This window comes from Thalassophryne amazonica, chromosome 5 (assembly GCF_902500255.1).
Source record: "Thalassophryne amazonica chromosome 5, fThaAma1.1, whole genome shotgun sequence".
Lineage (NCBI taxonomy): Eukaryota > Metazoa > Chordata > Actinopteri > Batrachoidiformes > Batrachoididae > Thalassophryne > Thalassophryne amazonica.
This window is the reverse complement of record NC_047107.1, coordinates 3424723-3449591: the sequence shown is the minus strand read 5'-3', so window position 1 is coordinate 3449591 and position 24869 is coordinate 3424723. Positions and strand designations below refer to the sequence as shown.

Below are 24869 nucleotides of genomic sequence, written 5' to 3'. Positions count from 1 at the left end.
ATAAAAACTGTACACAGATCAGAGGCATAAACGCTGTACACAGATCAGTGGTCCCTTACAAAAAAAACCTATAGGAAATCTATAGGAAATTCTATAGACTAGCCTATAGGCCATGCCTATAGGTTGCTATAGGCTAGTCTATAGAATTTCCATAGACAAGCCTATTGAGCAACCTATAGGCTTCTACAGAAAAACCTATAAGTGCCTATAGGCAATTGGGACGTTTCACCTATAGGATCCCATAGGCGGTCCTATAGGGCCAGCTATAAGAACCTATAGGCCAACCCATAGGATCTCTATAGGAACCTATAGGCCAACCCATAGCATTTCTATTGGATCCTGTAGGGCCCCCATAAGAACCCATAGGCCAACCTATAGGAATTCTATAAGAACCTATACACCAACCCATAGAATTTCTATCAAAACCTATAGAACAACCTATAGGGCCCCTATAAGAACCTATACAATAACCTATAGGATTTCTATCAGAACCTATAGATCAACCTATAGGAGCTTATACGATAGCCTATAGGATTTCTATGTAACCTATAGATTAACCTATAGGCTCTCTATAAGAACCTACAAGTCATTATGCCATAAAATATACAAAGGATAATAGGAACAATTAAACATTTAAATATAACATTTATTTCACAAATAAACAATACACAAACAGTGACAATTTAGCTTTGTATTGGATGAAATATTGAACATTAGGGGAAGGCTTTAATCAGTGGTATCACACTTCTTCAGTAAGCGTTTGCTTTCCGTGTTCAACAGGTGAGTGATGGTCGTTTTGCATCAGGAGACCGGGTCTGTTCTTTGATATAATCTGCATATGAAAAATAAATAAATAAATAAATTAAATCTGTGAATTGTGGATGCAGCATACAGATAAAACAAAACCAACCAGCATAGGGTTTAACAGCAATTAAAACGGTTATTTAAAAATAATTCTCCAAGAAATATTACTTAAAAATGATACCACCAGTTCCCAAAGCAGGGGAAAAACATTACCGTATTTCCTCTATTAGAAGCGCATGGGCTTATGTAAATAATGTTTTTTTTTTTTAATGGTAAAAATGTTTCTGTTTCGAAAGAATTTAATTTTTGGTCTAGATGCGCCTCTATTGGACGTGTGCTTCTCATAGAGGAAATATGTTATATGTAAGGCATTGCATTAATATTGTTATTGTTCTGCCAGTTAACTTACCAATTGCGAACTCTACACCAGGCAGCTTCTTTTTGGCACTCATATCTTTAAAAGCGTTGCTTTTCTTCCCAGTGAGGGAAGATGACTGTAGTAATTCTGGTGTGTGAATCATCCGCAGCAGGGTGTTTGTGTATTCTTTAACATTTGTTTTTTTGGCATTTAGTAATCTCTTTTGCCAAACTGTTATGGCCACCCCTGGCCACAAAGTTACCTGAAATTAAAAGACACTAGGTTAGGCACAAAATAAAGCTTGAGATGATGTACAACAGTAAGAAAAGTTTCCTACAACAAACAGTATACAAAGCATTGTCTAGAATAAGAAAAACATTTTTTTTTTTTCCACCATGGAGGCTTGATGTGCACAAATGGAAGAAAAAATATCATTGCCTGGGTTTAATTTTGAATATTCCATTATTATTGCACCTACCATGTCCTCGCCACTTGTGTCTTCGGAATGAGCTGGTGAACAAGCGGCAGAAGATGAAGTGGACGCATGTGCAGGATGGGCATGCTGTGAAGAGCATGGTGCAGCTTTTAACTTTTTTACCACATCCAGTAAATCAGGCAAGTCTAAAAGAAAGACAGATGTGTGAGGATTAAAAATTCAAGCTAAACTACAAAAATCGCCAAAAGTTCATGACAACTGAAGATGGCCTGCTACTGCTTGTGGTAAGATTTATATATACAACTGTCATTATTTCTGTTCAAATGTGAAAATTTGTTTGTATACACAAATTATAGAAATAATTCATGGAAAATAAATGTCTAAACTTCAACAAGTAATATTTGTCATCCACTTAATACTGGGGCTTAGTAAATCACTTTCTAGACTGATTCACTGTGGCCCGGTTACATGTGACACACACGAGTCATGCTATGAAATAGCTGATAGACTGGAGAAGACATAACACATGCTCATCAGTTGGACGGGGTAGTCTTCTAACTAATAATTTTTTGGGCCACCTTTCCTCTGTTGTGAGAAATAAATGCAAAGACACTGACATCCACGAAATTTACTTTTGATAGGAAAAAACTAACTTCACTTGCCACTTACTTTTACCCTTAATGCATCCAAAAACAAAACACAAATTTATAAGGGTAATGTCTTTATGTATAAAAATATGGCATACCTGCTGTAAATATATTTGTAGTTTTGCAGCTATAGCTACTGATTCATTGTGCCCCAGTTTCCCCTATGACCAAAACTGTTAGATATATGATTTTTTTTTTTAATCTCCACATGTGTGGTCTCTCAAGTTTCAGGCATACTATTATTATTTCTACCTGGTTCTTTTTATGTAAAATTCTGCCCCTTACCAAAAACCAAACCATTGTATTCCTCATTTTGATTTTATTCAAGGTCACGTTAGAAACCAGGCCTGGGACCCTCACAGACAGTGTCCAGCTTGTGAAAGGCCCCTAAAATGAGTCATACAACACTTTTTATACCTTGTGGGTGTTAACATGGGTGTGGTTTAGTCTAACATTTCTAATGTTACTGGCTTTCACCAACAGGGGGAGCTCTCCCTGTGTCTGAAACTTGGACAGATGATAGAGTAAAACTTAACATATTTCTCCGAACATCCAAACAAATAACACAAATACTTAATAGCTAACATAAAAAAATAATTAGCACAGATATATATATATATATATATATATATATATGTACATGTACATATATATATACGTATATATGTACATATATATATATACGTATATATGTACATATATATATATACGTATATATGTATATATATATACGTATATATGTATATATATATATACGTATATATGTATATATATATACGTATATATGTATATATATATATATATACGTATATATGTATATATATATATATATACGTATATATGTATATATATATATATATATATATATGTATATATATATATATATATATATATATATGTATATACGTACATATGTATATGTATATATATATATATGTATATACATACAAAAAACTTCCATTTTGTGTGATAGTATTTAAGATCTACAGTGAAGTTTTAGGCTACAAGGTAGGCATAGTGGTTGAAGTCAGTTTGAAAAACAAGTTGTCTTTCATTTTAATTTCTCACCTAAAAAACGAACTGAACTTTGAACTAATTCAAAATTGAAATGGTGATCTATGAATGTTAACAGTTCACTTTGAACATGTGTGAACTGACCTTTGAACTAGTTCATGAAAAGTGTGAACTTGCACAACACTGATCAAGACTACACATGGACATTTTATACTTCTCAGATTCTCAGGGGCCAAATGCAGCCGCTTATTTCTTGCCAAAAGTTTAGCATTTGCTTTTGTGAGGTTGTTCTTCTCTTTCAGCTGTAAATAAATGCAGATTGTTCAATAATTATACAAAGTCAAAATGATTGACACTATTGCCACTGGGTGTTTTATATGAGTTAAAAAGGACAATGGGGTGCTCACCAATGCAATCTCCATACCCTTGTCCATTACTTCATCATCATCATCTTCACTCTGTAACAGAATAATAATCATGATTAATTTAACCCTACTGAAATTAAACAAAGAGTTGCGATTACAAATAAAGCAAGCAAAGAACAATAAGAATTGTAGATGTAGCTTACCTCAGGACTCAAAATACATTCTTCTTCTTGTGAAGCCGCTGTGGTCTGTACATGTGTGGTAAAAAGAACAGTTTAATATGATGTGTATGTAAAGCATGCCAGTTAATGTAATTTATCTCTATATACTATTATACGATTCCTTGGAAATAATCATAATGTTACTTTATACATACCTTCTCTTTCATTTCCTTCTCTATAGCTCTTGCCAGTTCTTCTTCATCATTGTTCTTTGAAACCACTTTCTTTTTCTTATTAATCTACAGAGACAAAATTATATTGCAGCATTAACAAAGTGAAATCCACACATGACAAGGACATACACAGACACTATCATAGTGCATTCATGAAGAAAACAATCCCTCAACTGCCATTCAGAGAGCAATGTTACTGGATGGCATACGCTGTCAAAATCACCATCAAATTCCAGAAGAAGTATTTCTTTTACAAAAACTGCACAAATGCTGTGAACTTATTTTCAGTTTCTCAATCGAGATAATGGTGAAATTTGCAGGACATGAAAGCATGTAAATTTAAATACCATGTTGATAAATTGCCTCAAATAGGCACAAGTATTGTTTGTTTTGTGTCAGATACAATGAGGATGTCTATTTCAGGGAGGAAATTTACAGATCACTGATGATTCAAGAAGCAAATATAGAAAACGGTACCTGCAATAATGGACGATCATCTTCATCTTCTGAGGATGAATCAAACCTTGGGTTTTTCACTCACACCCTTTTCTGGTTTGGTGTCTGCAAACATACATTTGTATTCTTTGCATACTTATTTGCTGCTTGGCGCAAGCTTGGAAGATCATCTGAAATAGAAGGTACATGAATGTTAATTCTGTAAGGTATTAGGATGTGATATTTAATTATTTTCACCAGATGTATTATTTTGCATGTTTAAAATCTAAATATATACCTCTCAAGGGTATTTCACACTGGACACTTCATAAGCTTCAGGTAACGCCTACCAACGCTTTAACGCTTCGGAAGCTGCAAGGGGGTGGAGATTGCTACATCACACTTTGGCTGTTTCCACAACCTGAAAAAAGTTCAGCAATCACCATGTTTCTTCAGAAAACTGCTCTATAACTGAGCAGTCCTGTGACACGTTTCTGTTTTGTACAGATCAGTGGTTTCTGCGACGATCTCTTATGTAGAGATCAGCGGTTTCTAACACTAGTCTTCCGTGTTTTGGCTATGTCACAGTTCAGTGTCAAAAAGTTGGACTGGGTTGAACTTTGACCGCGTCCGCCTGTCGACAAGCGGCAATGTGCACTCCCGTCAGAAGCGTCGCTTTAGCTTTTGGCGTGACGCTTCTTACGTCTCTAAAAAGCAACGCGTCTCATTGACAATAATGCTTTTTAGACCGATTCGTGATGCCTCTGACGTGTCCAGTGTGAAAGGCCCATTACGTCTGTGAAAATTTCAACCTAAGTGTAACATACTGAGTTGAAAATGTCAAAAATGATTCATTTTTTCAGACCAATTTGCATACTATTTGCATAAGCAATCTTTCAGGTGTGTAAATATATCTAATAGTTTACCATAATCAAAACATACACATAGCCATTTAAACATCTAAGATACACTGATTCTATATAATATGGGCATTTAAACTTGCAATAATAGTAATAAGGTCAATGACCTTGTTGATATGCAAATTAGCAATTATCTCAGTTTGACCATTTCAATTGCTCAATGGATTTGGATGGATTTTGTAGCAAAAAGATCCCCGTGTAAATGGCTTCAAAATGGTGTCTCAGAATTTCTAAGTTCGGCTTAGATAACAGTATTTTCTAATTTATAGGATAAAAATCATGATTTTTATTAATTAAAAAATAAATGTTAGCAGTCTATTTTTTAATTTTGTAATTATTTGATTTAATAGAAGAGTATTTAAGCTTTATAAAAATATATGGTTGTTGGTTACTGCAGCTTTGTCATTACTGTATTATTATTTATTTTCTGTTACCATTTATTCCTGGAGCATGTTATCCCTAAATAAGGCCAAAAAGAATATGATGCCCCCTAAATAATACATAAGCTTGTAAGGAAACTAGAACCACCCATTGTGGTCATATATTGTGAAAATACTTAACTCACCGCCAGTTTTCAAAATGTATGCGCAGCAGTTTTTTGCCTGGTAACTCTTCAAGTAGATCTCTTCTTTCCCAAGTTTCTTCATCAAATTCTTGTTTAAAGGCCATTTAACAATAACCTGAGGAAAAAGAAACACAATGTGACAAAATATTACATATATAATTTGGGGCATTTTAAATTAATTTATTGCTGAGGTCTGTGTAGTCACACATTGTACCTTAGGGGTAACATAATGCGATTATATTTTGTAATGGAACTCATAGGAAAGTAGAAATGAACACTATGGAATTGAATTATGCTGTAGATAAAAAGTGCCTGGTTATTACAAAACATGAATTTCATCTTTTGTGCTGTTAGCAAACAACCAATCAACAGGACAAATGAACTTGTACATGACACAATGGAGGGAGGGTGTCCTTGCATAAATAGGGCGAGCATTGCAAACAAATTGAGCATGTTTTATTCAATGGTAAAATGAGTTTCCTAGTCCAGAACTAGTGTTGAAGCAGGTCTTAGATTCACCTTCAAAATGCTGGTCGAAATAAGCGAGATTGGAGTTCCGAGTGCGCATGTGCGAGTTGAACATCTGGTAGGCAGCTCGGTACAAACGCTGTTCGTCAATCGTGAAGCATTGTTGAATTGATTTAAAACTGAAATCGAATATTTACACAAAAAGTATTTACGAGATGAAATGGGCAGAACACAGCAGGACCGGACTTGGGAGTCCATTGTTTCCTTTTGTTGATACTCCCATCGGTGTTTACAGCCCCCCTGACGATTGCAGCGAGCCATTTCTCACTCCTGTATTTCTCAGATGGTATAATATAGAACTGCCGTTCAGGATAACTCCTGGTTGGCTGGTACAACCCGGAGCCCAAGCGCGCACTCGGAACTCCATTCTCTTATTGTGTGATGTCCGAGGCGATCACACATAACACACAATCCATACCTCTGTTTTACTTCCAATCGTAGACTCTGCAATCTGTTCGTGGCCAACAATCCACTTGAATTCGCCTACTTCAACGGCATCTTCCTCAAAAAACTCAAAAAGGGCGTATTTCACCATTATACAAGCGTAAATGTGAAATAAAGGAAACAGACAAAAGTGACGCGGTCTTTCTCCAAGATCGGCCTCGTTTTGAAATGGCGCGATCCTATGAGCGCGTGGCATCATGGGATATAACGACCTATGACCCGGAGACAGATTCATGACTTATACGTGTTTATTTGTTCACATTGATCTAAGTTTAGATGTTTTTATGAAGAAAACTGAAAAGTTAATTCTATTTTAAATTTTTGTTTCATTTATTTAAAAAAAATGTATGCATTTTGAATCATTGCGGGCGCTGCTCTGTTGTACGCATGCGCACCTAACCTGATGGCCCCTCCTGACCAACAGAGAGAAGAAGAAGCAGAAGAAGAAAAACACCAACAACCCGACGGCCATATTTCGGTTGACATGCTTCGACAACGTTACAGACAATATGGGATTAATCCTGATATCTCTCTTCCGAGACGAACAAAATGTAATCGACGAAAGAGAAGAAGAATTGTAGGTGGTGAAACCATTGATCTCAACTCTTCACAGTCGGTTGCTCCCGTAAGTACAAAAGAGACCCGTTGTCTTATGTTTAGACTGGGGGGGTCACTAACAATCGGGCAGGGGGATTTGAAAAAAAAAAAAAAAAAAACGAGGCATGCGAAAATATTAAGATTTCTTTCATGAAGAAAAACACATGTAACATAATGCCACATCATTCTAATCATTGTCCACTTGATTGACAATGAATTTGGCATGTATATGGTTAATTTGTAGATTCTTGAATGTTGGCTATATTATGATCTACAGCATGTATAGAATAACCAGTTGAAATTGAAACTAAATTAGTATGGCTGTTTTCACTATTTGAATTGTTTCCATTTGAACAATATTTCTGTTTGCTTGAAGATAATTTGTATACTGACTTTTTCCTTTTATTAATTTTATGAGAAATTGTTTGTAAATTTTGATAAACATCAATCAAGATTAAAAATATGAAATGCCACTTCTCTGCATACTTGAAATTCATGTTGCTAAAGGTGCATGTATCCTATATTTTTTTCCTAGGAGCATTCAAAGACTGACGAAGGGATTGATTGTAACCACTGTGGCACTGATGTTGAACAACCTGAAACTGACTTACCAATGAATGGTCGAATGGACATCAGAAATAGAGCTGTGTTTCAACATAGTAGTTCTCAAGAAGGTGGGGTGGTTTTAGAACAGGATGATCTAGTGGACAATGGAAGCAAGGATGATGTTCTCAATGAAGTAGACCAAGCAGATTCAGCAGACGTGGTATGGTGATGTTGGATGTGATCATAATGTTGAAGATAACACTTGGCATATTGATGGCAACAAGGAAGGCGAGGATGATTTGGGGCAAGACATGGGTGGAGACTCAGTACAAAATGAAGAAATGGATCAGGGGGATGATGAGGACTGGCATGACAATGGAGTTGACTCTGGAGGAGATGATGAAGATGATGATTTTCAGCATGGTGATGGGGAGGAAGGAAATGAACCAGATGATAATTACCAGGTAAATAAGCATCATGACTGATACCAATTTATGTACCATATTTCCTCTATTATAGAAATAAATAGAAGCACACCTAAACCAAACATTGCATTTATTGCATATAGAAATGTTAACATATGACTTATTTTGAACATAAAATTGCTTCTGTCATTTAAGCACATGCCATTCTAATAGAACAAATATGGTGTTTGGTTTTTCTATGCACTGTAACCGTATGAATTAGGGCATTGTCTATGACCTTAACCTTAACAAAAGAAAAACAAATTAAAATATTTTCTTACTTCAAACACACATGTACCATATTTCCTCTATTAGAAGTGCATCTTGGGCCAAAAATTTCATTCTTTTTGTATACAGGAATTTTAAATTATTTATACTTATTTTATTTTAACCATATACAAGATAAATGGCATAGGTAACCTAATTATTATGCAGTTCAAACAATATACTTTAGGTGTTTTAAATAAATACTGTCATTATTGATTTAGAGTAATTATATTTTATTAATACTAAATACATAAAGCTGAGGATTATGCATTTCAAATAAATAGGAATTATTACAGTAATGAATATGAATCATGTAAGGTCTATTTGGTAGGTTTGTATTAAAACTATCTAAAAAAAAAAAGTAAATGGGAATTAGTCATGTAATAAAATTACATAAATCTTCAAAGTCAGGGTTAAATATTTCTGTGAGTGCAATAGTGTCGCAATTAATGTTCGTATAATAAAAAATTAAGGCTCAACCAAGTATAAACAGTCCATGTCTGAGTGCAGCCACGTTTATCTAAGGCTCTTTCTGATATCAGCCCCGTGACTAATGTTACACCTTTCTGATGCTCACTGTTTTGTTTTGTTTTTTTTGCCTTTTTTAGGGATTCAGCCTTGAAGATGGAAATCTTCCAATTTATCCAGATGCACCCATCACCAAGTCACAGAGTCTACTGCTGATAGTGTCCTCTGTCTTGTGGGATGGTCTTTCTGATAGTGCTTTGGATGATCTTCTTTCTTTGATGAATATACACTGTCCAAACAGTGTTCCTACATCAAAGTATTTGCTGTACAAGAGTGTTGAAGATTCAATGTACGAGGTATGTTTATTTTTTATTAAATCATCATCTGTACTGACCAATGTGTTTCATATAAAGGGAGTTATGCTGCATTTACACATAGGCAGAACGCATTACGACTGTCATATTTGCTTCATTCTTGGCACATTCCTGACATTCTTAACATGATCAGCGGCCAAGAATGTATACTTTGTGGCATTCATTTCTTGTCATTGTTATGTGTAAATGCAGCATTAGTCTGTGCTGTTATCATTTGCCATGGTATGCTAGTAAATCATGTTCTTGTTGGTGTATGGTGTTTTTTTGTTGCTATACAGATTGCTTATCATTGATAATCAATATGCTCAAGCTTCTGTTGTGCATTAAAAAACGACCATGCTCTCGCAGGTTTCAATGTTCTTATATTCATACCATTCTTCTATTTCAATTTCAGGTTCACTATTATTGCATGGCGTGCACTGCATATCTTGGCCCCGAGAAATTGACAAGGAATTGTACAAACTGCAGCAATGAATTCAGTGCAGACATCTCAACTGCAGAGGGTAGTTTTTTTCTCAGGATGCCCGTCAAAACACAGCTGCAAAGAATGATGAAAGTACCAGAAGTGGCAGCTGCCCTTGAAAATCGAAATATTGATGAAATCTTGAGAGAAACTAACATAAATGACATTGTTCATGGTAAACTTTATAAAAACCTTCTTCATGATGGCATAATAGGTCCCAGTGACTTGTCATTATTGTTCAATACTGATGGAGTTTCTATTTTTAAATCCTCCAATTTTTCTGTTTGGCCTTTGTTTGCCACAGTAAATGAAATTCCACCACATATGCGCAGGAAACATATGATTATGGCAGGTTTGTGGTTTGGAGAATGTAAACCCAACATGAATACTTTCTTAAAACCATTTGTGGATGAACTTAGAGATTTGGGTGCAGATGGTTTGCACTCACCTCTTGGCCAAACCAGGATTTTTGCTCTTTGCCTGTCAGCGGATGCACCTGCCAGGTCTTTAGTGAGGAATTCCAAACAGTTCAATGGGAAGTATGGATGCGACTGGTGTAAGCAGGAAGGCACACCAATACCAAATGGAAATGGTCCTCCCATTCGTACTTACCCATACAGTGGTGAAGCACTCCCAAGAACTGACGATGATCAGAGGAGATTGTCAATAGAGTCACAGAGAACAGGGATGTGTCAGCAAGGTGTGAAGGGGCCTTCAGTTGTCATGCAGTTACCACATTATGACTCTGTGAAAGGCATTTGTTCTGAATCACAACACACAGCTTTCTTAGGAGTTACTAGACATTTTGTGGGGACTTGGCTGGATTCAGCAAACAGAGCAGAGGCATATTACATTGGTGACCAAGTGAAGAAATTAGATGAGAGACTGCAGGATATAGCACCTCCAAGTGAAATAACCAGATGCCCCAGGTCTCTCAAAACGCGGAAGTATTGGAAGGCATCTGAATGGCGAGCTCTGCTGTTCTATTCTTTGGTGGTATTTCAGGGAATTTGACCTGCTGTGTATATGAAACACTGGTTCCTATTTGTATTTGGTATTTATTACCTCATGAGTGAGAGTGTTTCTGAAAGAAAGGTTCGTGAGAGCAATGCTTGCCTCAGGATGTTTGTTCTGATGACTGAGCGTTTATATGGAATAAGACATTGCACTTTCAATGTCCACTCATTGATTCATTTTGCCCAGTCACTTAACACTGGCCCTTTATGGGCAACTTCCACCTTTGTTTTTGAGGGTTACAACAGGACTTTGATTAGGTGTTTCCACGGTACCCAGAAAGTTGGTTTTCAGATTTGTGAGACATTCTCTCTCATGAAGGTGATGACAGAGTTAGCAGTTAGTTGCATGGAGGAGAACACTGATGTGTCTGTCCTGTATACCTCATTGGCCAGCAGACACTCTAAATCAAAATGTACAAACGTACTTTCAAATAATTTGCGTGCTCTTGGCAAAGGAGAGCAAGTTATTCTGCCTCCATCAAAGTTACTGGCTGCAAGCAGACTGACAGGGAACCAAGTGCACACTTCCGCCATTGTATATAAGAGATTTATTTTTCACCACCAGCTGTATGCCAGCAGTGACTATTTTCAATCTGCTCAGCATTGCAACTGCTATGTTGCATTTACTCATGGTGTGTATAAATATGGAAGAATTGAAACTTTTCTCTGTGTTAAATTGGGACCAGACTGCATGAATGATAATGGTTTTTGTTTGTGTGATAAAGCAAATATCATACTAGTAAAGCCATTCAGCATTACACGAAGACCATCATTTGTTGATGCAAGGCTCGGCTGTTCATCTGACTTTCTTGTAAATATTGACCAACATGCAGATAACCCAAATATTTGTATTTATCCAGGAGACATCCTGCAAAAATGTATTTTTATGAAAACTGATGTTTCATCTTACCTGTGCCCACTGCCTTCTCGGTTTTACTGGGATTAAGTTGTGAATTGATGGTTACACATGAATGTTTTACATGTTAGCAGAACTTGGCCCTCTATAGAATTCTATAGGACAGCCTATAGAATTCTCTCAAAGTCACCGTCAAGTCACCGTCAAGTCAATCGGCCACCAATTGTTTGCAAGCTCACTTGAGATTTGACTTGAGACTTGCCGATTCATGACTTGAGAATGATTTGACAGTAACTTGAAATCATAAATATTTGCTAAGATTAACATACATTTAGCACCACAAGTACTGCATAATGACCTTCTTTGCCACACTCTGAAATGACAACATTTCCATTAAAACGATTGAGGACACATACACCAGCTGAGCGCTCTGAGCCACGGGACATCCAGAGATCTGATCCATACTGCGAACTCCAAAAGTTGGCATAATAGATAAGAACAAAAGTTTAAAATAAAAAATAAGATAAAAAAAAAGACAAGAGTAAGAACAAGAAAAACAACCAACCAACAAAAATACCCAATTAACTTTAGGGAGAAACTTGAGAATTAAAAATAACATTTTTAAACCTTACTAAGAACACTACAGTCACCTTTTTACGCTTACTAGGAATATTATCAGATATTTGTACCAAAAAAGCAACCTGTATGAAAATAAAAATGTGCAGAAAGTCCAACAGAATTACCTTTGAATATGAACAAAAGCAGTGATGGGCACACACAACTCCAAAAGTTAAAATATAAGATATATCTTTTAATGATGAAAAATGCACTAAGCGATTCCTTGATACCTTCTGTTTAGAATTGTCCTCAATTGCCCCCTTTCCCTCAGTAATAAGAGTGTTGCGACTTGCCATCTTCTCCAGCGCGTCTGACCTGTTGTTTATGAGAGATGTAATCGATGCTAACTGTGAGAGGATGCTGGTCTCGGTGTTGTGCAGCTTTCTTTGCTTGTCCGCTGGAAGCTTGGAGAGAGTCACAGGTAAAGGCAGAAATTCCTCTTCCATGACCTCTTCAGTATCTGACCCGAGATAATCATGCATGTTGGCAGCAGTCACGTTTTTTTATTCCAGCTAACTGTGCATGTGTTGAACCAGCTGACTTGTTAGCTAGGCTAGCGGTAGTTTGCTGGACTCGTGTTTTCTTCTTTCTGCACTCTCCATTGTCACTTTCTAGTGTCTGTACACTTATTAATGGTACCGTATATTATCAGTTATCAAGTTGTTCACCAATGAATATGGCTTTATACTCCCTGAAGAAAACCATGTATGGTATAATGCATGTGTGTCTTCACGTCGATTACACAGTGTCCAACAACCTCAGACAACTTTATTGATCCCTAAAAGGGCAATTACCTTTACACTCCACTTACCTCAGACAAGATACAAGCAATTAATCCACCATTATTACTCGTTTACCGTAATAATGGCACACATAAAAATTAAAGCCAACACATATACATTTGACATTGTTTATGTGCTCTAAACCTGAAGCTTTCCGTCATATGAATTAAGGCAAAGTGGGTGAAGGCCGCAGCAGGAGGGACCCGCACCGCTCAGCCTGGGGTTGAAGGCTGCAGGAGTAAAAACCATGCTGCCTTCGAGGTGGCCAGGGTGAGGGGAGTGGAGAGACATGGGGGAAATTCATATATATATATATATATATATATATATATATATATATATATATATGTATGAGGTTTATTAGAAAACTAACCGGCAGTTTTATAAAAAAAAAAAAAAAAAAAAACTATATGGATTTGAATCACGTGCGATTACACCAGACATGCTTGAACCCTCGTGCGCATGCGTGAGTTTTTTCACGCGTGTCGGTGACGTCATTCGCCTGTGGGCAGGATTTGAGTGAGCACTGGTCCAGCCCTCTCGGCTGAAATCCTTTGTCTGAGACGCTGCTGGAGACGGCGCGCGTTGCTTTATCAAAATTTTTACAGGACCTGTGAAGGATATCCGAGTGGACACTATTCGAGAAATTCAGCTGGTTCTTGGTGAAAAGTTTAACGGCTGATGACAGACTGTGGAGTTTCTTTCACTTTAAGGACAGCTCACAAAGTGGATCGGCGCGGTCGGAGGTGGCGTCCGTCTGGCTGTTTCGAGCTGAAAACATCCTAATTTAAGGCTCTGTTCACCCAGGTCATCTTCAGAGAACAGACAAGTTTCAGAAGAAGTCGGTATGAGGAGTTTATGCGGACATTCCACTGTTAAAGGAGATTTTGTAATGAAAGAACGTGCGGGCAAATTCGCCGAGTTGGTTCCGTGATGACGACGCAAATCCGTCTGCGCCGCGACAGGAAAAACACCTCCGTGTTGAAAACCATTTGTAAAATTCAGGCGGCTTTTGATGGCTTTCAACAAGTGAGTATCTGAGAAATTGTTTAACAGCTGGGCATGTTCCAACTTGTCCGTTAAGGTTTCCAATGGAGGTGTTTTTCCTGTCGCGACCCCCCGCGGTCGGGTGCGGCCCGACATGCGAATCTGCCCGCACGTTCTTTCATTACAAAATCTCCTTTAACAGTGGAATGTCCGCATAAACTCCTCATGCTGACCTCTTCTGAAACTTCTCTGTTCTCTGACGATGACCTGGGTGAACAGAACCTCAATTGTGGAAGTTTTTAGCTTGAAACAGCGAGACGCTGCCGCCTCGGAGCGCAGATCACCGTCAGGCGCCGTGGGCCGTCCTTAAAGCGACACTTACAGACCAAAATCTCTCATCAGCCATTAAAATTTTTACAGAAAACCAGCTGAATTTATCGAATGGTGTCCACTCAGTTGTGCCTTACAGTTTTTGAAAACATTTTGATCAAACAAAGCAGCAGTCTCTGAGGCATTCCTAAACAATGAAAAAATCGACAAGAGGGTGGGCCACTCCTCACTCAAAGACTGCCCACAGGCAAATGACATAACCGACAGGCGTGAAAAAACTCTCGCATGCCCACGAGGGTTCAAGCATGTCTGATGTAATCACACGTGATTCAAATCCATATGGTTTTTGAAAAAAAAATAATAAGGTCAGATACTTTTCTAATAGACCTCGTGTATGTATATATATATATATATATATATATATACACACTGAGGAAAATAAGTATTTGAACACGCTGCGATTTTGCAAGTTCTCCCACTTAGAAATCATGGACGGGTCTGAAATTTTCATCTTAGGTGCATGTCCACTGTGAGAGACATAATCTAAAAACAAAAATCTGGAAATCACAATGAATGATTTTTTAATAATTTATTTGTATGTTACTGCTGCAAATAAGTATTTGAACACCTACCAACCAGCAAGAATTCTGTCTCTCACAGACCTGTTAATTTTTCTTTAAGAAGCCCTCTTATTCTGCACTCTTTACCTGTATTAATTGCACCTGTTTGAACTTGTTACCTGTATAAAAGACACCTGTTCACACAATCAATCACACTCCAACCTGTCCACCATAGCCAAGACCAAAGAGCTGTCTAAGGACACCAGGAACAAAACTGTAGACCTACACAAGACCAACAGGCAAGCAGCTTGGTAGAAGACAACAACTGTTATGATTATTTATTAGAAAGTGGAAGAAACAAGATGACTGTCAATCTCCCTCGGTCTGGGATTCCATGCAAGATCTCACTTTGTGGGGTAAGGATGATTCTGAGAAAGCTCAGAACTACACAGGAGGACCTGGTCAATGACCCGAAGAGAGCTGGGACCACAGTCACAAAGATTACATTAGTAACACATGATGCTGTCATGGTTTAAAATCCTGCAGGGCAGCAAGGTCCCCCTGCTCAAGCCAGCACATGTCCAGGCCTGTGTGAAGTTCACCAGTGACCATCTGGATGATCCAGAGGAGGCATGGGAGAAGGTCATGTGGTCAGATGAGACCAGAATAGACCTTTTTGGAATCAACTCCACTTACCATGTTTAGAGGATGAGAACAACCCCAAGAAAACCATCCCAACTGTGAAGCATGGGGGTTGAAACATCATACTCTGGGGGTGCTCTTCTGCAAAGGGGACAGGACAACTGCACCGTATTGAAGGGAGGATGGATGGGGCCATGTATTGCGAGATTTTGGCAAACAACTTGCTTCCCTCAGTAAGAGCATTGAAGATGGGTCATGGCTGGGTCTTCAGCATGACAATGACCCCAAACACACAGCCAGTGCAACTAAGGAGAGGCTCCGTAAGAAGCATTGCAAACAAGCAGAGAAGAAGCATGTAATTGCAAACAAAGGCTACTGTACCAAATATTAACATTGATTTTCACAGGTGTTCAAATACTTATATGCAACAGTAACATACAAATAAATTATTAAAAAATCGTGCATTGTGATTTCTGGATTTTTTTTTTTTTTAGATTATGTCTCTCACAGTGGACATGCACCTAAGATGAAAATTTCAGACCCCTCCATGATTTCTAAGTGGGAGAACTTGCAAGATTGCAGGGTGTTCAAATACGTATTTTCCTCACTGTATATATATATATATATATATATATATATATATACATACATACACTCAACAAAAATATAAACGCAACACTTTTGGTTTTGCTCCCATTTTGTACGAGATGAACTCAAAGATCTAAAACTTTTTCCACATACACAATATCACCATTTCCCTCAAATATTGTTCACAAACCAGTCTAAATCTGTGAAAGTGAGCACTTCTCCTTTGCTGAGATAATCCATCCCACCTCACAGGTGTGCCATATCAAGATGCTGATTAGACACCATGATTAGTGCACAGGTGTGCCTTAGACTGCCCACAATAAAAGGCCACTCTGAAAGGTGCAGTTTTATCACACAGCACAATGCCACAGATGTCGCAAGATTTGAGGGAGCGGTGCAATTGGCATGCTGACAGCAGGAATGTCAACCAGAGCTGTTGCTCATGGTATTGAATCTTCATTTCTCTACCATAAGCCGTCTCCAAAAGTGTTTCAGAGAATTTGGCAGTACATCCAACCAGCCTCACAACCGCAGACCACGTGTAACCACACCAGCCCAGGACCTCCACATCCAGCATGTTCACCTCCAAGATCGTCTGAGGACCAGCCACTCGACAGCTGCTGAACAATCGGTTTGCATAACCAAAGAATTTCTGCACAAACTGTCAGAAACCGCTCAGGGAAGCTCATCTGCATGCTCGTTGATCCTCATCGGGGTCTGCAACCTGACTCCAGTTCGTCGTCGTAACCAACTTGAGTGGGCAAATGCTCACATTCGCTGGCGTTTGGCACGTTGGAGAGGTGTTCTCTTCACGGATGAATCCCGGTTCACACTGTTCAGGGCAGATGGCAGACAGCCTGTGTGGCGTCGTGTGGGTGAGTGGTTTTCTGATGTCAATGTTGTGGATCAAGTGGCCCATGGTGGCGGTGGGGTTATGGTATGGGCAGGCGTCTGTTATAGACGAAGAACACAGGTGCATTTTATTGATGGCATTTTGAATGCAGAGATACCGTGACGAGATCCTGAGGCCCATTGTTGTGCCATACATCCAAGAACATCACCTCATGTTGCAGGAGGATAATGCACGGCCCCATGTTGCAAGGATCTGTACACAATTCTTGGAAGCTGAAAATGTCCCAGTTCTTGCATGGCCGGCATACTCACCGGACATGTCACCCATTGAGCATGTTTGGGATGCTCTGGACCGGCGTATACGACAGCGTGTACCAGTTCCTGCCAATATCCAGAAACTTCTCACAGCCATTGAAGAGGAGTGGACCAACATTCCACAGGCCACAACTGACAACCTGATCAACTCTATGCGAAGGAGATGTGTTGCACTGCATGAGGCAAATGGTGGTCACACCAGATACTGACTGGTATCCCCCCCCAATAAAACAAAACTGCACCTTTCAGAATGGCCTTTTATTGTGGGCAGTCTAAGGCACACCTGTGCACTAATCATGGTGTCTAATCAGCATCTTGATATGGCACACCTGTGAGGTGGGATGGATTATCTCAGCAAAGGAGAAGTGCTCACTATCACAGATTTAGACTGGTTTGTTAACAATATTTGAGGGAAATGGTGATATTGTGTATGTGGAAAAAGTTTTAGATCTTTGAGTTCATCTCATACAAAATGGGAGCAAAACCAAAAGTGTTGCGTTTATATTTTTGTTGAGTATACTTTTCCATATTCAAATGTACAGTTAGGTACTAACAATTGTATCAGTGTATGTGTATATACAACCCCTGGCAAAAATTATGGAATCACCGGCCTCGGATGATGTTCACTCAGTTTTAATTTTGTAGAAAAAAAGCAGATCACAGACATGACACAAACTAAAGTCATTCAAATGGCAACTTCTGGCTTTAAGAAACAGTACAAGAAATCAGGAAAACTAATTGTGGCAGTCAGTAACGGTTACTTTTTTAGACCAAGCAGAGGAAAAAATATGGACTCACTCAATCCTGAGGAATAAATTATGGAATCACCCTGAAATTTTCATCCCCAAAACTAACACCTGCATCAAATCACATCTGCTGGTTGACATTGACCCTGTCTTTTTGCAAGGAATGTTTTCACAGTTTTGCTTTATGGCAAAATGCATTATCATCTTGAAAAATGATTTCATCATCCCCAAACATCAGAAAAGTGTCCAAAATATCAACGTAAACTTGAGCATTATTGATGTAATGACAGCCATCTCCCCAGTGCCTTTACCTGACATGCAGCCCAATATCATCAATGACTGAAATTTACATGTTCTCTTCAGGCAGTCATCTTTATAATCTCATTGGAACGGCACCAAACCAAAAGTTCCAGCATCATCACCTTGCCCAATGCAGATTCGAGATTCATCACTGAATATGACTTTCATCCAGTCATCCACAGTCACGATTGCTTTTCACACTGCAGCAGGGATTTGGTCCACTCCTCCATACAGATCTTCCCTAGATCTTTCAGGTTTGGAGTTTCAGCTCCCTCCAACTATTTCTATGAGTTCCGATCTACAGACTGGCCAGGCCACTCCAGGACCTTGAAATGGCTTCTTACAGAGTCCTCTCTTAGTTGCCCTGGCTGTGTGTTTGGGGTCATTGTCATGCTGGAAGACCCAGCCATGATCCATCTTCATGCTCTTACTGAGGGAAGGAGGTTGTTTACCAAAATCTCACAATACATGACCCCATCACATCCTCCCTCCAATACGGTGCAGTTGTCCTGTCCCCTTTGCAGAAGAGCACCCCAGAGTATGATGTTTCCACCCCCATGCTTCACGGTTGGGATGGTTTTCTTGGGGTTGTTCTCATTGTCTAAACATGGTAAGTGGAGTTGATTCCAAAAAGCTCTATTCTGGTCTCATCTGACCACATGACCTTCTCCCATGCCTCCTCTGGATCATCCAGATGGTCACTGGTGAACTTCAAATGGGCCTGGACATGTGCTGGCTTGAACAGGGGGACCTTGCTGCCCTGCAGGATTTTAAACCATGACAGCATCATGTGTTACTAATGTAATCTTTGTGACTGTGGTCCCAGCTCTCTTCAGGTCATTGACCAGGTCCTCCCTGTGTAGTTGAGCTTTCTCAGAATCATCCTTACCCCACAAAGTGAGATCTTGCATGGAATCCCAGACCGAGGGAGATTGACAGTCATCTTGTTTTCTTCCACTTTCTAATAATAATGCATAACAGTTGTGTCTTCTACCAAGCTGCTTGCCTGTTGTGCTGTAGTCCAATCCCAGCCTTGTGCAGGTCTACAGTTTTGTCCCTGGTGTCCTTAGACAGCTCTTTGATCTGGGCTATGGTGGACAGGTTTGGCGTGTGATGATTGTGTGAACAGGTGTCTTTATAAGGTAACAAGTTCAAACAGGAGAATTAATACAGTAAATTTTTGGGCGGTTTTATCGGTTTAGCTTTACAAAAGATAACTTTTCAGTTAGCTGATCATCTGTTATCGACGCTAGGTTTTTGGTTAGCTGTGCCCACCGCTGTACAAGGTCTGTTAGAAAAAGTATCCGAGCCTTTTTATTTTTTCAAAACCTGATGGATTTGAATCACGTGGCTTGCAATGAGCCAACCTTGAACCTTCGTGCACATGTGATTTTTTTCACGCATGTCGGTTGCGTTATTTGCTTGTAAGCAGCCTTTGTGTGAGGATGGGTGGAGTCTCATCTTTTTCTTTGCAGGAAAACAGCGGAACGACTGGAGCAGCGCGACTGCATCAAATTTTGCCAGAAACTGGGCCACAGCCAGGTGGAAACCATTCAGATTACACTATGTAACAAATGTTTATTTTTGTTTCCTTCCTGGGTACACTGTGTTTTCCTAACCTGTTATGCCTTAAATATAAATAGAAAATAGCTATTATTCCACAGAAACTTTGCTTCTGTGATCAGGACAATATTTTGAAATTTGTGTTTTCAAGAATATTCTCAATTCGCCTGCACTACTACTGAGTAGTCTTCTAGTCTTGTCCGCCATTTTCCTTGCAAAGAAAAAACTGACGAGACTCCACCCATCCTCACACAAAGGCTGCTTACAAGCAAATAACATGCGCATGAAGGTTCAAGGTTGGCTCATGCAAGCACACGTGATTCAAATTCATCAGTTTTTAAAAAAATAAAAAGGTCGGATACTTTTGCAGCAGACCTCGTCTTTATTTGATGCAGAAGTATATGGATGAACTGTCCACTTTAACCCTAGAACACTATCGCTCAAATTAGTAACACCATCACTACGCCGGGCGATTTTTACCCGATGCACTATACCCAATAAAAACTACTTTTCATTAAAATATATCAAAATATGACATGACCATATAAAATGCTCCAAAATTACTGCAAAATTTGAAGTTCGAGAACAAAAAAAATTCCTAAAATAAAAAATAATTAAGCTGGAAACGTGTTGTTTGGTCCATCCATTCCTGGGGTATTTGAGACTTCCCTGGTGCCGGCTCAATCTCCTTGGCACACAAACAGCTGTAGGAAACAAAACATGGCATATTTTGAATGGGTAAAAATGACCAGCTGACTAAATTATTTTTATCATTATATGAATTCCCTTGAAAATCACTTTGTGATAGTTATAACCACTGGACTAAATGAAGATAACATGCAAATTCCAGGGCCACTTTTACTTACCTTATTCCTTACATGCAGTCAGTAGTCAGTACATGCAGGGTAGTAATGGCATGGACACACTGGTCGACAGCAGATGTGGCACCTGTGTCGTGTCTTCCTGTTAGCACACCTCACTAGGGGACTACTGTTTTCTGCTGCCACTGGTCCTGCCTCGCAGGAGTGCCAGGGAAGGGACGTCGAGTACGGTGCAGATCAGGATTCTGAGTTGACATGACAGATTTGTAGAGGAGCCTCCTCTGCAGATTGTTGTTACCTCTCCATCACATTCTCCTTGTGTATGATCCATGAGTTTATCACACTAGCGTTTATCATGCCATAGAACACGCTTGGTCTTCTTCCACAGCCATAGTGAGCACACATCTGATCAAAAGTATCGCACCTCCCTTTGTTTTGTAAAACTCAATTTTTATACACTAACACTATCCCCAGGTGGAATCCACCCCAAACCTACTTTACCCTGAATCACTATTGCTGGGTGAAAATCACCCAAACATGTGACTATAGGAAAAAGTAGGTTTTGGACTCGTAAAACACCCATGCCACCAAAGATGTCAAAGACAATGCTGAAGCTACCCAGAGAGCCATGACACTCAAAAAAACAGAACATAATGAAAATCACAATTACATTTGCTCGGGTGAAAATCACCCGGTGATACGAGGTCTGTTAGAAAACTATCCGACCTTATTTTTTCAAAAACTATATGGATTTGAATCGTGCTCTTGCATCAGCCAACCTTGAACCTTTGTGCGCATACGTGAGTTTTTTCACACCTGTCAGTTTGCGTCATTCGCACGTGAGCAGGCTTTGAGTGAGCAGTGGTCCACCCCAATCGTTGGATTTTCATAGTCAGGAAAACGGCTGAGCGATTGGAGCAGCGCGAATCAAAATTTTCCAGAAACAGAGACAGCCAGGTGGAAACCATTCAGAAGATTCAGACGGCTTTCAGTGAGGATACTCTGGGCGTCACACAGATTAAGGATCATTACAACTGGAATAACGACGGCCCACAGCGGCGGAGTGCGCGCCGTGCTCCGAGCGGCCATCGACAGGCTGAAACGACCAGATCATTTCCAAAGTGAAGGCTGTGTTGATCTAAGACGTCGTCTGAACTACCAGAGAAATTGTGGAACAGGTGGACCATCAGCACTTTCGCAGCACATTCCACTGTTACAGGAAATTTTGTAATGAAGACGTGCGGAGTAGTTCGTGCGTCGGGGCGGAGCTGCAATGGCGCACAACAAAAAGCACATCCGTGTTGGAAGTCTCACAGGACAAGTTGTGACATGCCAAGCTGTTACACAATTTCTTGGATACTCACTCGACTGAAAAGCCACCGAAAGCCATCAGAACCTTCTGAATGGTTTCCAACACGGACATGCTTTTGTTGTGCACCATGAGCGGCTCCGTCCCGAGCGCAAATTCCTCCGCACATCTTCATTACAAAATCTCCTGTAACAGGGAATGGTGCCGCAAAGTGCTGATGTCCACCTCTTCCACAATTTCTCTGGTAGTCAGACGACGTCCTGGATCAACACAGCCTTCACTTTGGAAATGATCTGGTCATTTCAGCCTGTCGATGGCCGCTCGGAGCGCCCTCCGCCGCTGTGGGACGTCTTTAATCTGGTTGTAATGATCCTTAATCTGTGTGATGCCCAGAGTATCTTCACCGAAAGCCGTCTGAATCTTCCGAATGGTTTCCACCTGGCTGTGTCTCAGTTTCTGGAAAAATTTGATTCAGCGCTGCTCCAATCGCTCAGACATTTTCCTGACAATGAAAATCTGATGAGGGGGCTGGACCACTGCTCACTCAAAACCTGCTCACGGCCGAATGACGCAACTGACAGGTGTAAAAAAACTCACGCATGCGCACGAACGTTCAAGCAAGAGCACATGATTCAAATCCATATAGTTTATTAAAAAAATAAAAAGGTCGGATAGTTTTCTAACAGACCTCGTAGTGTTCTAGGGTTAGAAACAAAACCGGACATTTGATCTTATTGTGAATGCAAGAGCTCAGGGGGCGTGGCTTATGATCACCAAGGGAGCCTATGAGACGGGAGTCTGCAGCCACAGTCTGGTTAAGTCCAGCACCAAGCAGAAATTGTTAAACATGCAATAACAGGAGAACTAAAACCAGGGACTTTCTCAGCCACTCTGATCATCCACTCACTCAAAGTTCAGGGACCACGCATAAATCTTCGGGGCTCCTCCAGCAGTCCAGTGGACACAGTCCAAGCATGGACAGCTCACTGGATGCAAAGGTTCACACAATTTCAACAGCGCGTTGTCCGTGGGTCGTTCATAAAAATAGGTTGCCGATGTTTTTCAAGGGTGGTAATAATTAAGCAAAGTTTCAATGATTTAACTGAAAGTGCAGGAAATTAAATGAGTGTTCTGTGAATAATTGTATTTATTCTCGATGTCATGTTGCAAGTTGATCTCAGCTTGCAAGGTTGAGATATTCCCTTTGTTCACATGTTGCTATGGGTGGGCCTTAGTGGGCTGGTCCTGCCACCAAGATGCTTGTGTGCTTATGTTTTGCAATTAACAGTTTAAGAGTAATTCATGATTTGCAGCCAATGCACGTTTTGGGGGTGAACAGCCCGGAGCCCACAATTCCTTACGTGAATGTTCTAAGTTCATGTAGACAGACGATCCCAGCAGGAGCAGGACGCAGCTGAAGCTGTGTGAGGGGTGCCGAGCGAGTGAGCGTGTGGAGGTAAAGACTGCAGACACACAGGCTTTTTTTTTTTTTAAACCATCATTTATTCCAAGACCACAGACGGCCTCTAAGCTTTGACTGCAAACTTGCGGATGGAGTAAAGCAGGTCTGTCCTCTGCTGCTTCTTGTGCGCAGACCTCTCTCATGCTTGTTGAGCCGGCGGCGCAGCGCTCTGGTCTTCTTGGGTCTCAAATCCAGGGGCTTGTACTTCTTCCCCTGAAGGAGACAAAAATACATCATCAAAAATCTGACTTAGAAAAGACGCCCTGGAAAGGTGTCCACAAAGGCAGCACATGAACACAAATCAGAGACCCTGTGCGCCAGCTCTGGAGATGTGGAGCTCCAACTCCAGCTGCATCTGGTGACTGCCAGTCACAAACCACCTTAGTCGCTGTGCAGCGACTTCCACATTACTTTAAACTGATTCAGTAAAAACAACTCAAAGACGAGGACCTGTTTCCAGTCGCTGTGCTCAAGTAAAATTAAGTAAAAATGTACACAAGTAAAAATCAATTATTTTGCCTTTATCCCAAATTCCAGGGCTCTCCCCAAGCAGTGAACAGCACCACCATGTGGACAGACAAACGGAGGGTGCTCCTGTTTTCACAGCTTCCTGGACCATAAGCTTTGGCAGGCAGTGAAATCCTCAGTCAGTGGAGAGGCTGCACGTGTGAAAACCAGGCTCTGCAGGGTTCTCAGCAGGATTCCACCAATTTGAGGTGAAGCTGCCAAGACCTTCACCTGGTTAAATGTGCTGCAAGTCCAGCTCACCTCTTAAATTATATATTTTTATTTCCTGGTTGAAATGCAGGATATACAGTAGTGTTCAGAATAATAGTAGTGCTATGTGACTAAAAAGATGAATCCAGGTTTTGAGTATATTTCTTATTGTTACATGGGAAACAAGGTACCAGTAGATTCAGTAGTTTCTCACAAATCCAACAAGACCAAGCATTCATGATATGCACACTCTTAAGGCTATGAAATTGGGCTATTAGTAAAAAAAAGTAGAAGAGGGGGTGTTCACAATAATAGT

General features: G+C 39.8%; 1 protein-coding gene across 1 annotated transcript; it reads left to right on the top strand.

Moving 5' to 3' along the window:
• The first annotated feature begins 9499 nt into the window (after nucleotides 1–9499).
• On the top strand, nucleotides 9500–11273 carry LOC117509727. Its single transcript, XM_034169441.1, has 2 exons — nucleotides 9500–9608; nucleotides 10021–11273. Exons 1-2 carry the CDS (start codon nucleotides 9531–9533, stop codon nucleotides 11101–11103), a joined length of 1161 nt encoding a protein of 386 aa, XP_034025332.1. The 5' UTR covers nucleotides 9500–9530; the 3' UTR covers nucleotides 11104–11273.
• Nucleotides 11274–24869: the final 13596 nt, after the last annotated feature.

Excerpts from the sequence above, each read along its gene's own strand:
- LOC117509727 (XM_034169441.1), top strand. The coding sequence starts at position 9,531 with ATGAATATACACTGTCCAAACAGTGTTCCTACATCAAAGTATTTGCTG. Across the intron at positions 9,609-10,020 it reads TTGAAGATTCAATGTACGAG|GTTCACTATTATTGCATGGC; the intron begins GTATGTTTATTT and ends TTTCAATTTCAG.